At 33.7% G+C, this 17687-nt stretch overlaps 1 protein-coding gene across 1 annotated transcript in view; it reads left to right on the forward strand.

Annotated features, from left to right (window-relative positions):
- Positions 1 to 17477, forward strand: part of LOC143226986 (glutamate receptor ionotropic, NMDA 2A-like) — a 53695-nt gene extending 36218 nt beyond the window's left edge. Inside the window, exons 2-5 of the mRNA XM_076458536.1 lie at positions 4057 to 4238; positions 5892 to 6127; positions 12384 to 12553; positions 15608 to 17477. Coding sequence (XP_076314651.1) covers positions 4057 to 4238; positions 5892 to 6127; positions 12384 to 12553; positions 15608 to 15758 — 739 coding nt within the window. The 3' untranslated portion in view covers positions 15759 to 17477. The remainder of the gene's footprint in view (positions 1 to 4056; positions 4239 to 5891; positions 6128 to 12383; positions 12554 to 15607) is intronic.
- The last annotated feature ends 210 nt before the right edge of the window (positions 17478 to 17687 follow it).

Raw genomic sequence — 17687 nt, forward strand, 5'->3', positions numbered from 1 at the left:
TTATTAATAGGTATAGTACTAGTAAATTGAGTGTTTCGTTATTAATAGCTATAGTTTTAGTAAATTAAGGGTTTCGTTATTAATAACTGTAGTTCTAGAAAATTAAGTGTTTCGTTATTAATAGCTATAGTTTTAGTAAATTAAGTATTTCGTTATTAATAGCTATTGTTTTAGTAAATTAAGTGTTTTGTTATTAATAGCTATAGTTTTAGTAAATTAAGTATTTCGTTATTAATAGCTATTGTTTTAGTAAATTAAGTGTTTTGTTATTAATAGGTATAGTACTAGTAAATTGAGTGTTTCGTTATTATTAGCTATAGTTTTAGTAAATTAAGGGTTTCGTTATTAATAACTGTAGTTCTAGAAAATTAAGTGTTTCGTTATTAATAGCTATAATTTTAGTAAATTAAGTATTTCGTATTAACTGCTGTTGTTCTAGAAAATTAAATGTTTCGTTATTAATAGCTATTGTTTTAGTAAATTGAGGGTTTCGTTTTTAATAGCTGTTGTTCTAGTAAATTAAGTGTTTCGTTATTAATAGGTATAGTACTAGTAAATTGAGTGTTTCGTTATTAATAGCTATATTTCTAGTAAATTGAGTGTTTCGTTATTAATAGGTATAGTACTAGTAAATTGAGTGTTTCGTTATTAATAGGTATAGTACTAGTAAATTGAGTGTTTCGTTATTAATAGCTATAGTTTTAGTAAATTAAGGGTTTCGTTATTAATAGCTATAGTTTTAGTAAATTAAGTGTTTCGTTATTAATAACTGTAGTTCTAGAAAATTAAGTGTTTCGTTATTAATAGCTATAGTTATAGTAAATTAAATATTTCGTTATTAATAGCTATTGTTTTAGTAAATTAAGTGTTTTGTTATTAATAACTGTACTTATAGGATATTAAGTGTTTCGTTATTGATAGCTATAGTTCTAGTAAATTAAGTGTTTCGTTAATATTAGCTATAGTTTTAGTAAATTAAGTGTTTTGTTATTAATAGATATAGTACTAGTAAATTAAGTGTTTCGTTATTAATAGCTATAGTTTTAGTAAATTAATGGTTTCGTTATTTATAGCTATAGTTTTAGTAAATTAAGTGTTTCGTTATTAATAACTGTAGTTATAGAACATTAAGTGTTTCGTTATTGATAGCTATAGTTTTAGTAAATTAAGTGTTTTGTTATTAATAGGTATAGTACTAGTAAATTGAGTGTTTCGTTATTAATAGCTATAGTTTTAGTAAATTAAGGGTTTCGTTATTAATAGCTATAGTTTTAGTAAATTAAGAGTTTCGTTATTAATAACTGTAGTTATAGAAAATTAAGTGTTTCGTTCTTTATAGCTATAGTTTTAGTAAATTAAGTGTTTTGTTATTAATAATAGGTATAGTACTAGTAAATTGAGTGTTTCGTTATTATTAGCTATAGTTTTAGTAAATTAAGAGTTTCGTTATTAATAGCTATAGTTTTAGTAAATTAAGGGTTTCGTTATTAATAACTGTAGTTCTAGAAAATTAAGTGTTTCGTTATTAATAGCTATAATTTTAGTAAATTAAGTATTTCGTTTTTAATAGCTATTGTTCTAGAAAATTAAATGTTTCGTTATTAATAGCGATAGCTTTAGTAAATTAAGTGTTTCGTTATTAATAGCTATTGTTTTAGTAAATTGAGGGTTTCGTTTTTAATAGCTGTTGTTCTAGTAAATTAAGTGTTTCGTTATTAATAGGTATAGTACTAGTAAATTGAGTGTTTCGTTATTAATAGCTATAGTTTTAGTAAATTAAATGTTTCGTTATTAATAGGTATTGTTTTAATAAATTGAGGGTTTTGTTTTTAATAGCTGTTGTTGTAGTAAATTAAGTGTTTCGTTATTATTAGCTATAGTTTTAGTAAATTAAGTGTTTTGTTATTAATAGCTATAGTTTTAGTAAATTAAGTGTTTCGTTATTAATAACTGTAGTTATAGAAAATTAAGTGTTTCGTTATTGATAGCTATAGTTCTAGTAAATTAAGTGTTTCGTTATTAATAGCTATAGTTTTAGTAAATTAAGTGTTTTGTTATTAATAGGTTTAGTACTAGTAAATTGAGTGTTTCGTTATTAATAGCTATAGTTTTAGTAAATTAAGTGTTTCGTTATTAATAGCTATAGTTTTAGTAAATTAAGTGTTTCGTTATTAATAGCTATAGTTTTAGTAAATTAATGGTTTCGTTATTTATAGCTATAGTTTTAGTAAATTAAGTGTTTCGTTATTAATAACTGTAGTTATAGAAAATTAAGTGTTTCGTTATTGATAGCTATAGTTCTAGTAAATTAAGTGTTTCGTTATTATTAGCTATAGTTTTAGTAAATTAAGTGTTTTGTTATTAATAGGTATAGTACTAGTAAATTGAGTGTTTCGTTATTAATGGCTATAGTTTTAGTAAATTAAATGTTTCGTTATTAATAGCTATAGTTTTAGCAAATTAAGTGTTTCGTTATTAATAGCTATAGTTTTAGTAAATTAAGTGTTTCGTTATTAATAGCTATAGTTTTAGTAAATTAATGGTTTCGTTATTTATAGCTATAGTTTTAGCAAATTAAGTGTTTCGTTATTAATAACTGTAGTTATAGAACATTAAGTGTTTCGTTATTGATAGCTATAGTTCTAGTAAATTAAGTGTTTCGTTATTATTAGCTATAGTTTTAGTAAATTAAGTGTTTTGTTATTAATAGGTATAGTACTAGTAAATTGAATGTTTCGTTATTAATAGCTATAGTTTTAGTAAAATAAGGGTTTCGTTATTAATAGCTATAGTTTTAGTAAACTAAGGGTTTCGTTATTAATAACTGTAGTTCTAGAAAATTAAGTGTTTTGTTATTAATAGCTATAGTTTTAGTAAACTAAGGGTTTCGTTATTAATAACTGTAGTTCTAGAAAATTAAGTGATTCGTTATTAATAGCTATTGTTTTAGTAAATGGAGGGTTTCGTTTTTAATAGCTGTAGTTCTAGTAAATTAAGTGTTTCGTTATTTATAGGTATAGTACTAGTGATTTGAGTGTTTCGTTATTAATAGCTATAGTTTTAGTAAAGTAAGTGTTTTGTTATTGATAGGAATAGTTCTAGTAAATTGAGTGTTTTGTTATTAATAGCTATAGTTTTTGTAAATTAAGTGTTTCGTTATTAATAGATATAGTTTTAGTAAATTAAGGGTTTCGTTATTAATATCTATAGTTTTAGTAAATTAAGGGTTTAGTTATTAATAGCTATAGTTTTAGTAAATTAATGGTTTCGTTATTAATAGTTATAGTTTTAGTTAAATAAGTGTTTGGTTATTAATACTTATAGTTTTAGTAAATGAAGTGTTTCGTTATTAATAGTTACAGTTTTAGTAACTTAATGGTTTCGTTATTAATAGCTATAGTTTTTGTAAATTAAATGGTTCGTTATTAATAGCTATAGTTTTAGTAAATTAAGTATTTCGTTATTAATAGTTACAGTTTTAGTAACTTAATGGTTTCGTTAATTATAGCTATAGTTTTAGTAAATTAAGTGTTTCGTTATTAATAGCTATAGTTCTTTTGTTTAGTAACTTTACTCTTTTCTGACGACAGTCACTTTATTGGATACTCTTTGAAACTGAAATTTTCTAAAGTTTCATGTTGGGAAGTTTAAGGAAGACTCTTAAACGTTGATGTTTCTTAATTAATACTGAGTTTCGATCCATTTCATTCTCGTAGATTAATTAACTTTGTTTTTATTTCTGTTTCCTTTTTTACATAGCTATGTCAAGTTACCACTCACGATCTAGTTCCTGTTTTACAAAGATAAAACGAATCTCGTGTTTTAAATCTGAATATTAAAATGTGTGCTCTACGATAGAACCGATTTTAAGTATAGTGCGATTACAATTTTTCAAAGCATTTTCAAGAAACTTAGATGCCATAATATTTTGACAACAGGCTTAGTAACAATATTCACAATTATTTGTATAAGGAACGACAAAAAGGATAACTGTTGATTACGTCTTCCTGTAGTGATAATAACACTGACAGGGTTTTATTTATTTATTATTTACAGAGAATTGGACGCCTTCATCTACGATGCCACTGTCCTGGAGTATCTTGCAGGACAAGACAACGAATGTCGCCTTCTTACCGTTGGTTCCTGGTACGCTACTACAGGTTACGGTTTTGCTCTACCAAAAACATCAAAATACCTAGGGTTATTTAACAAATGGATGATACACTACAGAGAAAACGGCAAGTTTATAATAAGTGTTTTCAACAAATACTCTGTAGTTAATATCAAGAAATGTGACTGCAGTTAAAGGCTGAAACAATGGTAATATTACTAGAAGTGTCTGTAGTTAAAGGCTGAAACAATGGTAATATTACTAGAAGTGTCTGTAGTTAAAAGCTGAAACAATGGTAATATTACTATAAGTGTCTGTAGTTAAAGACTGAAACAATGGTAATATTACTAGAAGTGTCTGTAGTTAAAGGCTGAAACAATGGTAATATTACTAGAAGTGTCTGTAGTTAAAGGCTGAAACAATGGTAATATAACTAGAAGTCTGTAGTTAAAGGCTGAAACAATGGTAGTAATATTACTAGAAGTGTCTGTAGTTAAAGGCTGAAACAATGGTAATATTACTGAAAGTGTCTGTAGTTAAAGGCTGAAACAATAATAATATTACTAGAAGTGTCTGTAGTTAAAGGTAGGAACAGAGCTGATCTCACTGATATTCAGAAATAATCACTGATAATAAATTAATGCATCAGAGCTTCATTAAAAATACAGTTGACAGTTACAGCTTCATTCTAAATACAGTTGACAGTTACAGCTTCATTAAAAATACAGTTGACAAGTTACAGCTTCATTAAAAATTTAGTTGACAATTACAGCTTCATTAAAAATACAGTTGACAGTTACAGCTTCATTAAAAATACAGTTGACAGTTACAGCTTCATTAAAAATACAGTTGACAAGTTACAACTTCATTAAAAATACAGTTGACAGTTACAGCTTCATTAAAAATACAGTTGACAAGTTACAGCTTCATTAAAAATATAGTTGATAAGTTACAACTTCATTAAAAATACAGTTGACAGTTACAGCTTCATTAAAAATACAGTTGACAAGTTACAGCTTTATTAAAAATATAGTTGATAAGTTACAACTTCATTAAAAATACAGTTGACAGTTACAGCTTCATTAAAAATACATTTGACAAGTTACAGCTTTATTAAAAATATAGTTGATAAGTTACAACTTCATTAAAAATACAGTTGACAGTTACAGCTTCATTAAAAATACAGTTGACAAGTTACAGCTTCATTAAAAATACAGTTGACAAGTTACAGCTTCATTAGAAATACAGTTGACAAGTTACAGCTTCATTAAATTGCTGGTGTATGTTGTGATGTGATGTTCGTCACTCAGTGAATAATAGTAAATCAACAATACTAAATTTTGTATATGAATGCCTGATGATTGTATGAAAGAACAATATAAGATGTGTAATTAATTATTATCCTTGAAGGGTATAGAACTTTTAACATTTCCATATGGTTCCTATTCGGAAATAAACGACACTACTGTTGTGTCCAGTGTGTAAAAATAATGTTCACGTAACTTATAAAAACAAAAGACAGGGGGAGTTGATGACAAAACTAGAAATAAAAAATTGTTTTTAAACAATAAATTATTGTAAAGAAAATGAAACGATCTTCAATAATTATACAATGTTCATGACGTCACTGGTAATTATATTAGTTGACGAGAACCACGATATAATAAGACAATTGAGCAATTTATTATTTTCTGTGAGGAAGCCGAAAATATACTGTAAAACCATTAATGATAGACTGTGTTTATTAATTGTTAATTTCAACTTATTTCTTTGTTATTAGGAGAACTGGAACGTCTTCAAAGATTTTGGTTGCAAGGAGCTTGCAAGCCAACAAAGAACAAAAGAAACGCAACGAATCCGCTGGATATCAACCAGTTTATGAGTGCCTTCCTTTTGTTGGGCTGTGGTGTCTTGTTCACGGTTGTCTTGCTGGGTATTGAACACATTTACTTTAAATACATCAGAAAACATCTTGCAAAAACTGACAAGGAGAGCTGTTTCGCTCTTGTCAGTTTGGTAAGTTTGAAGACGTGTTTCTAGTGTTCATATTGTTTCCAACATCTTCAACAACGTTTCTAAGCAGAACTTTCCCTTCTTTGCATTCAATCTGTTGGTTCGTTTTAAGCTTTCTGTACCATTTGTAAGTTTATTTGTTTTTGAATTTTGCACAAAGCTACTCGAGGGCTGTCTGTGCCAGCCGTCCCTAATTTAGCAGTGTAAGACTAGGGGGAAGGCAGCTAGCCATCACCACCCACCGCCAACTCTTGGGCTACTCTTTTACCAACGAATAGTGGGATTGACCATCACATTATAACGTCTCCACGGCTGAAAGGACGAGCATGTTTGGCACGACGGGGATGCGAACCCGCGACCCTCAGATTACGAGTAGCACGCCTTAGCACGTTTGGCCATGCCGGGCCACCATTTGTAATGGGTTATTATTAGAACGACTCTCTTCGACGTCCATTTCTTGTCTTTTGAACGGTCAAAGTGCATGCTTATGGGAGACGTTAGCTGTTTGACGTTACTGCACCTAGTGGCACAACAGTAAGTTAAAAGACTCATGATACTAAAATCTGCCTTTCGATATCTCTAGATAGCACAACACATAAAGCCCATTGTGTGCCATTGTGCTTAACTACAAATAAAAGTTAAATCACTGGGAGGGAAATTCATTGTCTGAATTTTAGTTCCATGTAATCTTTTATAAGACTTACATTAGAAATGTAACATATGAATGACAATCAATACGTGAACTATATAAACTCAGTCTCACTTTTGTGTGTCGGGCCAGCATTAAGTTAGTGGTTACCGAACCTATGTGATTTCGATAATATCTGATTCGCGTCCCGTTGCCTCAAAAGTGCCACCCACGCGGTAAGGCCGTGAGTAGGCTAAAATAGAAACCATTAAATCCCACTATTTAGTCAGAGAAAAATATCCCAACAGTGGCGATGGGTGGTATTGGCTAGCTGCCTTTGATCTTATGATATCCCAACAGTGGCGATGGGTGTTATTGACTAGCCACTTATGATCTTATGATATCCCAACAATGGCGATGAGTGTTATTGGCTAGCTGTCTTTGATCTTATGATATCCCAACAATGGCGATGAGTGTTATTGGCTAGCCGTCTTTGATCTTATGATATCCCAACAATGGCGATGAGTGTTATTGGCTAGCCGTCTTTGATCTCATGATATCCCAACAGTGGCTATGAGTGTTATTGACTAGCTGCCTTTGATCTTATGATATCCCAACAGTGGCGATGGGTGTTATTGACTAGCCGCCTATGATCTTATGATATCCTAACAGTGGCCATGAGTGCTATTGGCTAGCTGCCTTTGATCTTATGATATCCCAACAGTGGCGATGAGTGTTATTGGCTAGCTGTCTTTGATCTTATGATATCCCAACAGTGGCAATGGGTGTTATTGACTAGCCACTTATGATCTTATGATATCCCAACAATGGCGATGAGTGTTATTGGCTAGCTGTCTTTGATCTTATGATATCCTAACAGTGGCGATGAGTGTTATTGGCTAGCTGTCTTTGATCTTATGATATCCCAACAATGGTGATGAGTGTTATTGGCTAGCTGCCTTTGATCGCATGATATCCTAACAGTGGCGATGAGTGTTATTGACTAGCCACTTATGATCTTATGATATCCCAACAATGGCTATGAGTGTTATTGACTACCTGCCTTTGATCTTATGATATCCCAACAGTGGCGATGGGTGTTAGAGTCTTATTGGTTAGCTGTCTTTGATCTTATGATATCCTAACAGTGGCGATGAGTGTTATTGGCTAGCTGTCTTTGATCTTATGATATCCCAACAATGGTGATGAGTGTTATTGGCTAGCTGCCTTTGATCGCATGATATCCTAACAGTGGCGATGAGTGTTATTGGCTAGCTGTCTTTGATCTTATGATATCCCAACAGTGGCGATGGGTGTTATTGACTAGCCACTTATGATCTTATGATATCCCAACAGTGGCGATGGGTGTTAGAGTGTTATTGGCTAGCTGCCTTTGATCTTATGATATCCCAACAATGGTGATGAGTGTTATTGGCTAGCTGTCTTTGATCTCATGATATCCCAACAGTGGCTATGAGTGTTATTGACTACCTGCCTTTGATCTTATGATATCCCAACAGTGGCGATGGGTGTTAGAGTGTTATTGGCTAGCTGCCTTTGATCTTATGATATCCCAACAATGGTGATGAGTGTTATTGGCTAGCTGTCTTTGATCTTATGATATCCTAACAGTGGTGATGAGTGTTATTGGCTAGCTGTCTTTGATCTTATGATATCCCAACAGTGGCGATGAGTGTTATTGGCTAGCTGCCTTTGATCTTATGATATCCCAACAATGGTGATGAGTGTTATTGGCTAGCTGCCTTTGATCGCATGATATCCTAACAGTGGCGATGAGTGATATTGGCTAGCTGTCTTTGATCTTATGATATCCCAACAGTGGCGATGGGTGTTATTGACTAGCCACTTATGATCTTATGATATCCCAACAATAGCGATGATGTTATTGGCTAGCTGTCTTTGATCTTATGATATCCCAACAATGGCGATGAGTGTTATTGGCTAGCTGTCTTTGATCTCATGATATCCCAACAGTGGCTATGAGTGTTATTGACTAGCTGCCTTTGATCTTATGATATCCCAACAGTGGCTATGAGTGTTATTGGCTAGCTGTCTTTGATCTCATGATATCCCAACAATGGCGATGATGTTATTGGCTAGCTGTCTTTGATCTTATGATATCCCAACAATGGCGATGAGTGTTATTGGCTAGCTGTCTTTGATCTCATGATATCCCAACAGTGGCGATGGGTGTTAGAGTGTTATTGGCTAGCTGCCTTTGATCTTATGATATCCCAACAATGGCTATGAGTGTTATTGGCTAGCTGCCTTTGATCTTATGATATCCCAACAATGGTGATGAGTGTTATTGGCTAGCTGTCTTTGATCTTATGATATCCTAACAGTGGCGATGAGTGTTATTGGCTAGCTGTCTTTGATCTTATGATATCCCAACAGTGGCGATGGGTTGTTATTGACTAGCCACTTATGATCTTATGATATCCCAACAATGACTATGAGTGTTATTGACTACCTGCCTTTGATCTTATGATATCCCAACAATGGCGATGGGTGTTAGAGTGTTATTGGCTAGCTGCCTTTGATCTTATGATATCCCAACAATGGTGATGAGTGTTATTGGCTAGCTGTCTTTGATCTTATGATATCCTAACAGTGGCGATGAGTGTTATTGGCTAGCTGTCTTTGATCTTATGATATCCCAACAGTGGCGATGGGTGTTATTGACTAGCCACTTATGATCTTATGATATCCCAACAATGGCGATGATGTTATTGGCTAGCTGTCTTTGATCTTATGATATCCCAACAATGGCGATGAGTGTTATTGGCTAGCTGTCTTTGATCTCATGATATCCCAACAGTGGCTATGAGTGTTATTGACTAGCTGCCTTTGATCTTATGATATCCCAACACTGGCTATGAGTGTTATTCGCTAGCTGTCTTTGATCTCATGATATCCCAACAATGGCGATGATGTTATTGGCTAGCTGTCTTTGATCTTATGATATCCCAACAATGGCGATGAGTGTTATTGCCTAGCTGTCTTTGATCTCATGATATCTCAACAGTGGCGATGGGTGTTAGAGTGTTATTGGCTAGCTGCCTTTGATCTTATGATATCCCAACAATGGCTATGAGTGTTATTGGCTAGCTGCCTTTGATCTTATGATATCCCAACAATGGTGATGAGTGTTATTGGCTAGCTGTCTTTGATCTTATGATATCCTAACAGTGGCGATGAGTGTTATTGGCTAGCTGTCTTTGATCTTATGATATCCCAACAGTGGCGATGGGTGTTATTGACTAGCCACTTATGATCTTATGATATCCCAACAATGGCTATGAGTGTTATTGACTACCTGCCTTTGATCTTATGATATCCCAACAGTGGCGATGGGTGTTAGAGTGTTATTGGCTAGCTGCCTTTGATCTTATGATATCCCAACAATGGTGATGAGTGTTATTGGCTAGCTGTCTTTGATCTTATGATATCCTAACAGTGGCGATGAGTGTTATTGGCTAGCTGTCTTTGATCTTATGATATCCCAACAGTGGCGATGAGTGTTATTGGCTAGCTGCCTTTGATCTTATGATATCCCAACAATGGTGATGAGTGTTATTGGCTAGCTGCCTTTGATCGCATGATATCCTAACAGTGGCGATGAGTGTTATTGGCTAGCTGTCTTTGATCTTATGATATCCCAACAGTGGCGATGGGTGTTATTGACTAGCCACTTATGATCTTATGATATCCCAACAATGGCTATGAGTGTTATTGACTACCTGCCTTTGATCTTATGATATCCCAACAGTGGCGATGGGTGTTAGAGTGTTATTGGCTAGCTGCCTTTGATCTTATGATATCCCAACAATGGTGATGAGTGTTATTGGCTAGCTGTCTTTGATCTTATGATATCCTAACAGTGGCGATGAGTGTTATTGGCTAGCTGTCTTTGATCTTATGATATCCCAACAGTGGCGATGAGTGTTATTGGCTAGCTGCCTTTGATCTTATGATATCCCAACAATGGTGATGAGTGTTATTGGCTAGCTGCCTTTGATCGCATGATATCCCTACAATGGCGATGATGTTATTGGCTAGCTGTCTTTGATCTTATGATATCCCAACAATGGCGATGAGTGTTATTGCCTAGCTGTCTTTGATCTCATGATATCCCAACAGTGGCGATGGGTGTTAGAGTGTTATTGGCTAGCTGCCTTTGATCTTATGATATCTCAACAATGGCTATGAGTGTTATTGGCTAGCTGCCTTTGATCTTATGATATCCCAACAATGGTGATGAGTGTTATTGGCTAGCTGTCTTTGATCTATGATATCCTAACAGTGGCGATGAGTGTTATTGGCTAGCTGTCTTTGATCTCATGATATCCCAACAGTGGCGATGGGTGTTATTGACTAGCCACTTATGATCTTATGATATCCCAACAGTGGCGATGAGTGTTATTGGCTAGCCGTCTTTGATCTCATGATATCCCAACAGTGGCTATGAGTGTTATTGACTAGCTGCCTTTGATCTTATGATATCCCAACAGTGGCGATGAGTGTTATTGGCTAGCTGTCTTTGATCTTATGATATCCCAACAATGGCGATGAGTGTTATTGGCTAGCCGTCTTTGATCTCATGATATCCCAACAGTGGCTATGAGTGTTATTGACTAGCTGCCTTTGATCTTATGATATCCCAACAGTGGCGATGAGTGTTATTGGCTAGCTGTCTTTGATCTTGTCTGTAAGTTAAAATTACGGTAGGCTATACACAGACAGCCCTTGCTCGAATATTCTAAGATTATTATTTATAAACTGTTCTTAGTGTGTTTGTTTGTTGTTATGATCAAAACTACACAAAGTGCTTTCTGTATTCTTCCACCAGATAGTGTCATAACCCCTATTTGATATGTCTTTAGACTTCACGCCCCCCGCTAGCACAGCTGTAAGTCTACGGATTTACAACGCTATAATCAGGAGTTCGATTCCCCTCGGTGGGCTTAGCAGATAGCCCGATGTGGCTTTGCTATAAGAAAACACTCAGACTTCACGCCTAGCCATCAAGAGTGGGAAGGGGTCGTTTTCAAAGTAATCTCTCTCCTACACTAATTGGGACCAATGGATACGTCTTTCTAAAATTGTTTTTTTTTAATTTCGCGCAAAGCTACACGAAGGCTATCTGCGCTAGACGTTCCTAACTTAGCAGTGTAAGATTAGAGACAAAACAGATAGTCATCACCACCCACCGCCCACTCTTGGGCTACTCTTTAACCAACGAATAGTGGGTTTGGCTGTCACGGCTAAAAGATGGAGGATGTTTTTGTGAGGGGGGGATTCGATCCCACAACCCTTAGATTACGAATCGAGCGCCTTAACAACCTGACCATCTTGGGTCATATTGCTACACCAGAAAGCGTTTCATATACTTTGGTAAGGCTGGATTAGTTTCCAATACCTTGCTCGGAGAGGATATATTTCAGGTATACTTCGTGCCAATAGATCTCGTGTTAATGAAATTACATGAGGTAAAGAGGTTTGCCTTTGTTTAATTAAAAAAACTGTTTAAGAGGTAATAAAGACTGCTAATTGAAATATATTCCCTATTTGAAGTGTAAGTATCCATGTTGCTTTCTGATACCGCAGAGCATGGGGAAGTCCATAAGTTTCCGTGGGGCCGTCTTTGAAGCCCAAGACATGATGAAAGAGCACCGGTGTCATGACCCAGTTTGTGATACCCAGCTGTGGAAGGTTCGACATGAACTGGACATGACCCGACTGAAACTACGAGAACTTGAAAAACAATTAAACATACGGTAAGTGGCTTGCGAGTGGGATGCTGGATCGTATGGTACACACTGGGTAATGTATCATGAGGATGTCATAAGACCATGATAACCTAATTATTGAATGTTAAATAATGAATAAGGTACCTAAAATATGAAGGACCTGATGATATAATTATTGAACATCACTCAAGGGGTATGGTGGACAACACACGAAGTGGACTGATGTCGAAATTATTAAATGTTAGGCAATGGGTAAGGTAGCTAAAACATGAAGAACTTGATTATGTAACTGTTGAACGTTAAACAGTGGGTAAGGTTACTAAAACGTGAAGAACCTGATGATGTAATTATTAAACATTAAACAGTGGGTAAGGTTACTAAAACGTGAAGAACCTGATGATGTAATTATTAAACGTTAAACAGTGAGTAAGGTCAATAAAATGTGAAAACTTGATGATGTAATTATTAAACGTTAAACAGTGGGTAAGATAGCTAAAATGTGAAGAACCTGGTGATGTAATTATTAAACGTTAAACGGTGGGTAAGGTTACTAAAACGTGAAGAACCTGATGATGTAATTATTAAACGTTAAACAGTGTGTAAGGTTACTAAAATGTGAAGAACCTGATGATGTAATTATTAAACGTTAAACAGTGTGTAAGGTTACTAAAATGTGAAGAACCTGATGATGTAATTATTAAACGTTAAACGGTGGGTAAGGTTATTAAAACGTGAAGAACCTGATGATGTAATTATTAAACGTTAAACAGTGTGTAAGGTTACTAAAATGTAAAGAACCTGATGATGTAATTATTAAACGTTAAACAGTGGGTAAGGTAGCTAAAATGTGAAGAACCTGATGATGTAATTATTAAACGTTAAACAGTGGGTAAGGTAGCTAAAATGTGAAGAACTTGACGATGTAATTATTAAGCGTTAAACAGTGTGTAAAGTTACTAAAACGTGAAGAACCTGATGATGTAATTATTAAACATTAAACAGTGGGTAAGGTTACTAAAATGTGAAGAACCTGACGATGTAATTATTAAACGTTAAACAGTGTGTAAGGTTACTAAAATGTGAAGAACCTGATGATGTAATTATTAAACGTTAAACAGTGTGTAAGGTTACTAAAAGGTGAAGAACTTGATGATGTAATTATTAAACGTTAAACAGTGAGTAAGGTTACTAAAATGTGAAGAACCTGATGATGTAATTATTAAACGTTAAACAGTGGGTAAGGTTACTAAAAGGTGAAGAACTTGATGATGTAATTATTAAACGTTAAACAGTGAGTAAGGTTACTAAAACGTGAAGAACCTGATGATGTAATTATTAAACGTTAAACAGTGGGTAAGGTAGCTAAAATGTGAAGAACTTGACGATGTAATTATTAAACGTTAAACAATGGGTAAGATAGTTAAAATGTGAAGAACCTGATGATGTAATTATTAAACATTAAACAGTGGGTAAGGTTACTAAACTGTGAAGAACCTGATGATGTAAGTGTTGGACGTTAAAAAATAGGTAAGGTTACTAAAACGTGAAGAACCTGATGATGTAATTATTAAACGTTAAACAGTGGGTAAGATTACTAAAACGTGAAGAACCTGATGATGTAAGTATTAAACGTTAAACAGTGAGTAAGGTTACCAAAATGTGAAGAACCTGATGATGTAATTATTAAACGTTAAATAGTGTGTAAGATAGCTACAACATGAACAACTTGATAATATAACGGTTGCACGTTAAACAGTGGGTAATATAGCTAAAACATGAACTACTTGATAATGTAACGGTTGCACGTTAAACAGTGGGTGAGATTGCCAAAACATGAAGGACTTGATGATGTAATTATTGAATGTTAGACAGTGGGTAAGGAACCTAAAACATGAGGAACCTGGTGATCGAATTATTGAATGTTATACAATGGGTAAGGTATTTAAAACACGAAGGACCTGATGAAGTAATTTTTATACAACGAGAGAATTATGTGTTAAAAAATAATTGAATTAATGCACATTTCATATCGAACCTTAAGTTATCTTAATTATAGCATGACGCGTATGAGTTACTGGAATTATATTTACTATCTTTTCTAGTTTTTGCATTTTAATGAAGCCACGAATCAACCAGCAATACAATAAATCCAGCTTAGTGAGTAGACATCAACTATTGTTAATCAAATGGCGTATTTGAAACGAATGACTCGAAATATATTTTTTTTACGCTTGCATTTTGATATTTCTTTAAAAGCTGAGTTATAATCTTTTCGAGTTTGTTGTTATTCAAATTTAAAGCGAGAAAAATTAAAGAAAAATTGATTATTTTCGGTGGTGAGTGTAATCGCTAAGTTCACAGATGGAACCAGTCGGCCTTACATTGTGTCGTTCCAAAAATACACACGTGGGATTAATAAGATATGTGAAAATTACCTTCGTTATTAGTGCGATTTTTAAGCATTATAAGGCATCTACTTCTATTTTAGCAGTGGTTAGACAATGGTTTGCGTCCCGTTGTCACAAAATCGCGCTTTCTACTTTGGAACCCAGAGGGTGCGTGGTTGGGTAAGGATTTTTCAGTTGTTTCCCTTGAGTGTTGTTGACTATTTCTGTCTTTTTTCTGTTCTCTTAGTTCAATTAGCTTTGGGCGAAATTCCTAAAATATAGAGTCGCGTTCATTTCAGCTCTTAGCCGTTTAAGAACGTGAAATAATGAGTTCTTAAAAACGGGATGATTTGACATTCATTGTTAAACTTCTACTGAAGCGATGAAAAAAATTAATTTTATATTAATTTATATTAGTACTAACATGAGTTTTTAGGTTTCCTTCTGTTTAGACCAAACTTGCCAAATGGCACAGCGATACATATACCAACGTACAACATTAAATACCGGGTTGCTGTACTCGTGGTGAGCACCTTACAGATAAATCACTGTAGAGTGTTTTGCTCTTAACTGCAAACAAACCTTTTATTTAGAAGTGAGACACAAATCATATCATTATTTATTTTCCATTTAACGACCTTACGTTTTTTTCATTTAAAATTAAAAATGTATTATCTTTCTTGTGTGTTTGAAGGTCGTCATCTGGTGAGCACGTCACACAAAGGGATTTAACCAGGAGTCACACCTCCACCAATGAGCTTCGTCTCGATGTTCCCTCATCTCACTCTTACTATCACAACAAACTTCGAAACACTGAAATCACTGAAATTGAAACTGTTTTGTGAGTTTGGTGTAACTTAGAGCACACTCTGGTGGGTGATTTGAATTTCAATAGTTTAGAGAATAATTTATTCGTATTGTTCTAATCCTTCGTAAATAATCAAATAAAAAACATTGACATACGTAGAAGAATCATATTTTAAGCACGAATTTATGTAATATGAAAGTCCATATTTACGTAATTCTTATTTGTACTAAGTCTTCTTCTTTTGTGGAGCTTAAAGAGGTTTTACCTATTCATTGCTTCTTCTAATATATTCTAATATAGTTTCGGATTCTCCTTTCTATTGATGATGATGGATATAGTTGATCAAATCAACTGAAGTGTTGTTGAAATATTCAGCATTGCACGTTGTTTAAACTTTATTGAAAACTCTGGTTTGATACTCAAAACGTTTTTTTATCTCAACTTGGTAAAGACTCATGAGCACTATTTCCAGGAGACGGAGTTTTGTTTCTTGAGATAGACGTGTCAATTTTCCCACCTTTCCTTTTACAGCTCTCTACAAACTCACTAATGTCTTAAGCTATGACTCAAATAGTTCGTCAGACCAAAAGCAAAGAAATCCAATGGAATCTGCGTCAGGGGACTTCACAGGCTTGTGGTTACGAACAGGATTCCTGTGGTTTATGAAACTACATCAGAAGATTTCACAGGTTTGTGGTCAAACAGGAATGCTGTGGTTTATGGAATTGCATCAGGGTAATTGACAAGTTTATTATCGAACAAGATTGCTGTAGTTTCAGTTTTTTTAAGGTACCTTGCTTGTGAAAACGTCTGTTTGATTTCAGATTTGGACTAGAAGTTTGTAAACCCTCGTCAACTTCAAATTAAATGCACCAGAAGATAGGACAGACTTCATTACAAAAGCCATTTTGGCGCCAAAAGTTTTCCTTTCATAAATGTAACGTTAGCTTTGCAAATTAGTGCGTTGGTCTTTAATAGTTTCGAGTTTCTGAAGTCGCTGCTAACCTACAAGAAATATTTGTTTCTCTGAACATTACTGAAGATTTTTTTATTTCTTAAAATATTTGAAATCCCTCTTCACTGTGCAACAGTTTTAGTGTAATATTATGTCTATATACGTTTAAAGAGAGTGAACAGGTGTCGCTCCAGCCATTAATCAACTTTTTAAAAGGTCTTTTATATGCCGAACAAACAGTGTTTGCAGATAATTGTTAATCACATAACCTAAGCTCTAAAGTAATTTTCACATCGTCTGGACAGTGACCTATATCACTACATTGTCTATTATTAAGTAGGGGATTAGGTGAAGAAATACCATTTCCTGTATAAAAAGTTCTGAGTGATTAAATGTAGCTTTCCATACAGGAAATATTGAATTATGAAATACTTTCTCCCATAGACGAAGTTGTAGGTAGTCACATATAATCAAACAACATTGAAAAGTCTTGAATGATGAAAAGTAATATTCTATATAGAAGCTTTGAAGTATGAAATGTAAGGTACTATATACGTAGCCTTAAGTAATGAAATAGAATTTATTATGAAATATCAAAATACAATTGTCAGTTCTATTAAATAAAAGCTTGAAATCTTAACACGAACTCCGCTGCTATAAATTTTTCAAGTCAAAGTTTTTAATGTTAACGGAACTATATTTATACTTCTCTGTAGTTCAGCTTTACTGTGCAAAATTCGAACATGAATTTTTGTAACTTATATTATTCTGTAGTGAGTACAATCCAAGGTGATTTTCTGAACAGCGAATAAAAGAACGTATGTGAAATGACTCTGTGTTATGTTAAAATTCAGTAAAAATTGTTGAATTCAGTTATATGTATTGTGACTGATTACGTCTTACAGGTTTATTCTCCCTCATAGAAAGTAAATGTGCTCTACTTTTAACATTCACAGAACGTTTATCGAAAATGAAACTTTAATTGCAAGATGGAATGGGCTTATGGTGTTT

This window comes from Tachypleus tridentatus, chromosome 9 (genome assembly GCF_004210375.1).
Source record: "Tachypleus tridentatus isolate NWPU-2018 chromosome 9, ASM421037v1, whole genome shotgun sequence".
NCBI classification, from domain to species: Eukaryota; Metazoa; Arthropoda; class Merostomata; order Xiphosura; family Limulidae; genus Tachypleus; species Tachypleus tridentatus.